General features: G+C 57.4%; 1 protein-coding gene across 1 annotated transcript in view; it reads right to left on the reverse strand.

The window, feature by feature from the left end:
* The window catches only part of RAI1 (retinoic acid induced 1), a 7,036-nt gene extending 6,602 nt beyond the window's left edge, over positions 1-434 (reverse strand). The window contains exon 1 of the mRNA XM_029957824.1: positions 7-434. Within this exon, the coding sequence (XP_029813684.1) occupies positions 7-418 (412 nt within the window). The 5' untranslated portion in view covers positions 419-434. The remainder of the gene's footprint in view (positions 1-6) is intronic.
* Positions 435-6,815: the final 6,381 nt, after the last annotated feature.

Raw genomic sequence — 6,815 nt, forward strand, 5'->3', positions numbered from 1 at the left:
GCCCACCTGCCAACGCCGCCGTCTTCTTCATCAGGCTGTCCTCATACTTGGCCACGCCACCGGGCAGCGCCTGTGGCTGGCCACCCCACGCCTGCAGGCTCTCATCCCCGGAATACCGGGCCGGATAAGGGCTGTTCTCCTGCACGGTGTAATTGGAAAAGGCCGGCCTGCCCTGCAGCTGCTGCCCTGCTAATTGCTTGTTTCCCCGGTGGTATTTCTCCACGGCGCTGTTCTCGTAGCCCGCGTACGGCAGCTGCTGCTGACTGTAGTACTCCTTTGCCACCAGCCTCTGCCGCTCGCAGTTCGGCCCTGCCTGACTTTGATGCCTGTAATTCTCCAGGCGTGATGTATCTTGTGAAGTCGGCTGGTAGCTCTGCTGGTTGCCATGGAAACCACACCTTTCTCGAAAGGACTGCATGGCGCGGGCTCGTTATCTGCGAAGAGAGAGAGGCAAGAATTCAAATGAAGCCTTGCCACCATGGCAGGCCGGGGACCGAGAGGGCCATGTCTCCTGCGCCATGGGGGCATCATCGCCTCACCTCACCTCGCCTGTTGGGCACCACCCTGATGGGCATTGCCTCGCTGCCACCCTGGAATGCAGTACCTGCTGATGCATCACCTCCCATCACCCTGTGTTGTCTGCCCTGCACTGCCCCACATCGCCTTGCATCGCTCTCCATCACACCTCACTTTGTGTTTCACCTCCCTGCATTGTGTTGCTTTGCATCACATCACCCTGTTGCACTGCCCTGTATTGCATTGCCTGACACTACCCTTGCATCGCATCACCTTCCATTTCATTGCCTTGCTTCATGTTGCCTTGCATTTCATCACCCTGAATTGCATTGCCCTGCATCACATTGCTTTGCATCCTCCTGCATCGCATCACCTTCCATTTCATCTCCCTGCATCGTGTTGCCTTGCATTGCATCGCCCTGAATTGCACTGCCCTGCATCGCATCCTCCTGCATCACCTCACATCACCCTGCATCACATCGCCCTGCATTTCATCTCCCTGCATCACGGTGTCCTGCATTGCATTGGCTTGCATTGCACCCTGCACTGCATCCCACCCCATCGTCCTGCATCCCATCCCCGTGGGCTCCATCGCCCTGGATTGCCCTGGATCACAGCAGCTGGCTCTGTGTCACCTCGCGTCGCTCTGCATTGCGCCGTGTCGCCCCACATCACATCGCCTGGTGCTGCATCCTCACCTTGCAGCATCCTGCATCCTCCACTATCCCATCTCCTTTCATCACCCCACACTGCAGCATGGTGCCCATGGGCACAGGGGTGCTGGGTCCAGCTGCACCCTCCCTGCCAGCAGCAGGCCCAGCCACCCTTCTGCCCCTGCTGCTGGGAGCTGTCCCATCCCTGCTGCCCAACCCTCCCTGCCTGCCCGATGTGGTACAGTGACCCCCCATGCCATGTCAGGGTCCCCCAGCCTCATGCTCTGTGTTTCACACACCCACCAGCCCTCAGCTCTCCAAATCACTCCCCCTCTCCTTGCACACCCTCTCCAGGGACTCCTGGATCCTGCGAGCCCCTCTGCACACCCCGCTTATCACCATTCTTTTTAATTATTGGGCTAATTACTGGAAGCAGCAGCGCGGAGGGCCAGAACCGCAGGCTCTGCTGCAAAAAAAGTCATTTCAACTTGCTGGCTCTGCCCATCTCTGCCGGCTGCTGCCTCCCACAGCCCCCCCTGCCCCAGTGATCCCCCTGCCCCGGCGTGATGCCATCTGGAAGCTGTCTGCTCCCGCCGGCAGCCGTCATTTCCGAGCGCCTCGCCACCGTCATCATTAGAGCTCCCTGTTTCCTCACTCTGCTTGTGCTGGGTGCAGGGACACACCTGGGTCACTGGTTTGATCTCTTGAGGCAGCTGAATGGCTTGTGAGGGCTAATGAAGGGCTCGGTGGTGGGGGGATGCATCCTGCCCATCCCCAGCACTGGTGGGTCCGGGGCGCTGGGGTGGACAGAGCCTGTTTCAGGCATGGATTGAGATGTCAGAGCCCGGGTTAGGGCAGCCCCAAGGGTTTGCCGGTGCCTGGGGACATCCCTGGCATTGCTCCCTTGGCACTGTGATGCAGCTGTGACAGCAGTGCTGTCCCCTCAGCCTCCATTAAGGCAATGAGTGTTATGAAGGGATGGGGTGCTGGTGGTGTGCGTGCCAAGACCATCCCACACTTCCCTGTGGTGCCAGGCAGCCTAGAGTTGGGACATGGATCCACGTGTGTCCCCATGTGCCCATCACCACCCTCATGCCACCACCATGCGTGGCTCCAGACAGTCCCTTTGCTGGCAGCTCTGCCACAGCTGCACAAACTGCACAGCTGGTTTGATGGGTCCCAGCTCAGCCTTGTTTCCTCACAGCACCCACTGGTAACACCTCAGCACCTTTTCGGGGTCTAGGTAAACACACAGGGCTTTATTTAGTTCTATTTTCATAACCACTGGAAGCTCAGGGATGCACCAATCACATGGTGCCCTCTGGCACCACTGGAGCCACCACCACAGAACCTTGTCCCTCCCTCTTTTCCATCCCCTTTTGGGATGTTTTCCACGTCACTTCCCCTCATTGCAGTTGCATCTTACAGGCTGTGTGGGTAACTGGATGCAGTTAAAGCCCAAATTCCAGGGAAAAGGTGGGTCAAAAAATTCTGGAAAGGCCAGTGAGAAACTCCAACCACGGCGTGGAGTGGTGCTGTCCTGTGCCAGCCCTGTGCCAAGAAAATGAAAGCCAAGGTTGTGGGGCAGCCCTGGGTGGTGGTGGGAGAACTAATGGGAGCAATTCCCACATTCTCTATATGGGAGTGGGTTTGAAAAATGAAATTGGCTTGAGAAGACCCTGGACTGGAGCTTTAGGGGGAGCTTTTCCCTCCTTTCTCCTTTATTATTAATTATCGCGATTAATTATTGTTATTAATTAATTGTTAATTTTCCAAACCGCTGAGACAATGCCTGGATAAGCAAAAGCATGTGGTGTGAGGGGACGGATCAGTCACCAGCATGCAGAGGTGGGAACGCACAGAGGGAATGTGTGTTCCAGCCGAAATCCCATGAGCCCAAAGGCCGTGGCCCCATCTCCCTGTGGACCACCCAGGCACCCGGCTCTGCCTGGGAGGGGACACGCTCATCACCAGCAGCACCCGGACCAGCAGCAGACCCGGAGGCCAGCTCTGCCCTCGGATCCACCGCGGCTCTGCCGGGGAAGGGCCGCGCCAGATGTTGCTCCTGATGTAGCTGTTTCCCAGCAAACGCTTTAATGGCATCAAATCAAGCTGTCGACAGCAGCGAGGTTACGGCCCTTCCCGGGAGGGGAAGGCGACTATGGCTGGTCCCGGGGGCCCTGTACACTCACTGCCCCCGCCACATCCCTGCTGGACGTGCTCTCCCGGCACTTCCAAAGAAGTTTCCAGCTGCCACCCCCACGATGGGAATTGATACGAGGCTTTTGGTGCACGGCTGCCACTGGACACCTGCCCTTGGCAAAGCCACTGTGCTACAGCCAAGGCTCATGGTGTGGGTGCCTGGGAAGGGTCCCCAGGGTATCCATCAGAGAGAAAAGGACCTGGGGCCATTGTGGTGCCCAGCACCAGTGTGACCCTGTCCCTGCAACACAAGGAGCTGCGCTCACTGCTGGCTATGGCCATCCAGGAGCATCTTGTCCCCTCTGTCCCCTGGGAGTGTGGACAGCCCAGCACAGCCCCTGTGTCACCCATGGGGGACACAAAACCTCCCAGCTCCAGTGCAGGACGCAGGGCCATGATGGTGCACAAGGTCATGCTGCAAGTACAGGGGGCTGACACAGTACATGGAGCCGACACGGTGTAGGGGGCTGACGTGGCACATGGGGCTGATGCCGGAGCTGGGGCTTGCCAGCCCAGCACAGCTGCCTGATCAGGGTGGCCCACAGCCTGCCTGCTGCTCCAGAGGATTTGTGCTGCCTGGCTGGATTCGGTGTTATTTTCCTTCCCCAACCCCTCCTTCCTTCTCTGCCTTTTCCCCTTTCCTCCCCCTTTCCCTCGACTGGCAGGGACATGGCATGGCTGGATCCGGAGCCCTCTGAAGGCAGCTCAGGATTTCCCATGGCAGGGACCCTCGGTAAGCACCCAAGACCCCCAGCACCTCAGACCCGGAGGGCAGAGGATGTCCCCCATTTCCCTGTGCTCCAGCCTCGCTTCCCAGCTGCTGCTCATCCCGCGGGGCCTGATCCAGCCCTGCTGCTCCTCTGGCTGCTCCCTCGCCTTTGCTGCTGCGCCATCAACAAGGACTCAGGGACTAAAAATAGCAGCGTGCTCTCACAGGGGGATGCTCCACCATCAGAGCCGCGCTGGCACCGCGAACCCCTGTTCTCCACCCCAAAACCCCCGCAAAAACCCCCTCCCAGCCCTCACCTCCCACCCAGGGGTGCAGCCCCACACGGTGAGGTGGCATTGGAGTGGGAAAGGAAGGGATAGGACCCCCCCGGATCCCCCAGCGGCTCTCAGGGAGGGGAATAAGCGCCTATCGAGTAGCGTCAGCCCCGGATTTGTTTAATTGTGAGCTGGTGGAGTTTAAAGAAACCCTTTCTGGCTGGCTGCCACACCACAAAGTGCTCCGGAGAATTTGATTATTAAGGGAGGAGAGAAAAGGGAAGGCTGCAGGGAGGGGGGGGAGCCAGGGTGTGTGGGACAGACCAGGAAAGGACATCCTGCCCCAGGAGCTGGGAGTGAGAGGAACTGGGGGGATGGAATACAGACAGACCCCCCCCCTCCCCGGCAGTGCAAAGGGAGGGGCCACCCCTCCAGGCAGTTGTGGAGATGCCACCATCCGTCTGTCCCTGCCCCACTGCCAATGCACCCCCTGTTAAATGCCCCCTCTAATGCCCCCCACTAATGCACCCTCCCTCCAGTGAATCCCTTTAATACACCCCCTCTCCAACGCACCCCCTTAATGCACCTACTTACTGCACTGTCCCCCAGTAAACCCCTTTACTGCATCCTCTGTCCAGGGCACCCCATTAATGCTCTCCCTCCCCAATGAACCCCTTTAATACATCCTCTCTCCAGTGCACCCCTTCCATGCACTCTCATTAGTGCACCCTTGCCCCAGTGTGCCCTAATTATGTGCTCTCCCCCCAACGCACCCCATTAACACCCCCTCTCCCCAATGCCCCCATACACCACCAGTCGCTGCCACATCCAGTGCTCCGCCCAGTGCAGTGCCTGGGGGGTTATGGTACCCCCAGGGCAGCCCCTGCAGCCCCCCACTCCCCCCAGCCCGCCCCCCCCATTTCGGCGCTCAGCGACCGGAGCAGCTGTTCCCTGCACTACTTCACTTGCCGTTCGCAGATGAATGAATAATGGAGCTCGGGCTGCAAGCCGCCCATTGGCGTGGGGGTGGTCGGATGGTGGTAGGGAGAAGGAGAAGAGGGATATGGTCCCCCATCTCCTGCAACCCCTCGCCAGAATAGTGCTGCTCCTCCCATCCAGGCTGCTTGGGAAGTTTCCCTGGGTAGTCCCCCTCCGTCCCGCGCTCCGCGGCCCCACCTAAACCCCCCTCCTGGGGGTTGGAACCTGCCCAGGGAATTCCCATCGCAATGGGGTGCATCCCCATCCACACATAAATGCCCCATTTGGGGGGCACAGTCCTTCAGCTCTGCCCCCCCCCTCCAGCTCTGCTCCTCCCCAGTGAGGAATTTTACTTGGGAAAAAATCCATTGCCTGCGAACCGCACTCATGACTCAACGTTTCTGCTGGCCCCGGTTCCTCCGTCGCTTGCCAGGGGAAGCCCGTGGCCGCCCCAACCTCATCCCCTCACATGGAAATCCGGCTCAGCTGCCAGCTCCAGCCTCTCTCCCTTTGGTTTTTCCTCCTTTATTCTGGAGGGGGAATTTGGGTCCTTTATGTCAGGGATGGGAAGTTTGCAGAGGTTTGGGCTGGGGAGGATGACGGAGGCTCTGGGAGCAAGTTGCTGTTTTTTTTTTCTTTCTGGTGGAAAATGTCGGTAAGGAACGATTTGAAAAAGAAGGGAGGGGAAAAAGGGGGGGAAAAAGGAAGAAAAAAGGAAAAATAGGAAAAAGAAAGGGAAGGGGGGAGAAGGGGAAAAAGAAAAAATGAAAATAAGGCAAAATAAAAAAAAGAAAAAAGAAAAAGGAAAAGAAAGAGAAAAAGAAAAAGAAAAAGAAAGAGAAAAAGAAAAAGAAAAAGAAAAAGAAAGAAAAAAGAAAAAGAAAGAAAAAAGAAAAAGAAAGAAAAAAGAAAAAGAAAAAAGAAAAGGAAAAGAGAACAGAAGAAAGAGAGAAAGAAAAAAAAGGGGGCAAAAAAAGGAGGGGGAAAAAAAAAGAAAAGGCTAGAGGTTCACAGCAAAGCAGATGCTCAGCCTGAGTATTCCTGGGCAAATTCCCTCTCCAGAGGGGAATTGCGTTCCACTCCGGAGCAAAATTCATGGCCGGATGTACCACGGAGTGAGGCTCCACATGCTCCCGCTCCCAGCCAGCGGTGAGACATCGACCATAGTGTGCTGGCAGGAAAGGAAAAACAGCCCATCAGGAGGCTGGAAATACAGCCGAGATTAGGAGGAATCCAGCAATCCCAGCCTCCAAACCTAAATCCTGGTGCAGACCTGCCTGCAGCCACCAACACAACGAGCCTGTGCTGGGGCACAACCTCGGCCACAGGGCCACTGTCACCCCCACAGTGACCTTCAGCCACCCCTCCAGCCTCCCCCCAGTGAGCAGCGCGGTGCTGGCATGGAGCGACAGCCTGGCTGGTTCTCCACATGCTCCTGTTTTTCTTCTTTACTCATTTTCTACCTGACAGGTTGGGTTCTTT

Source organism: Manacus vitellinus, unplaced genomic scaffold (genome assembly GCF_001715985.3).
Source record: "Manacus vitellinus isolate BGI_N305 unplaced genomic scaffold, ASM171598v3 scaffold_12_pilon, whole genome shotgun sequence".
NCBI lineage: Eukaryota > Metazoa > Chordata > Aves > Passeriformes > Pipridae > Manacus > Manacus vitellinus.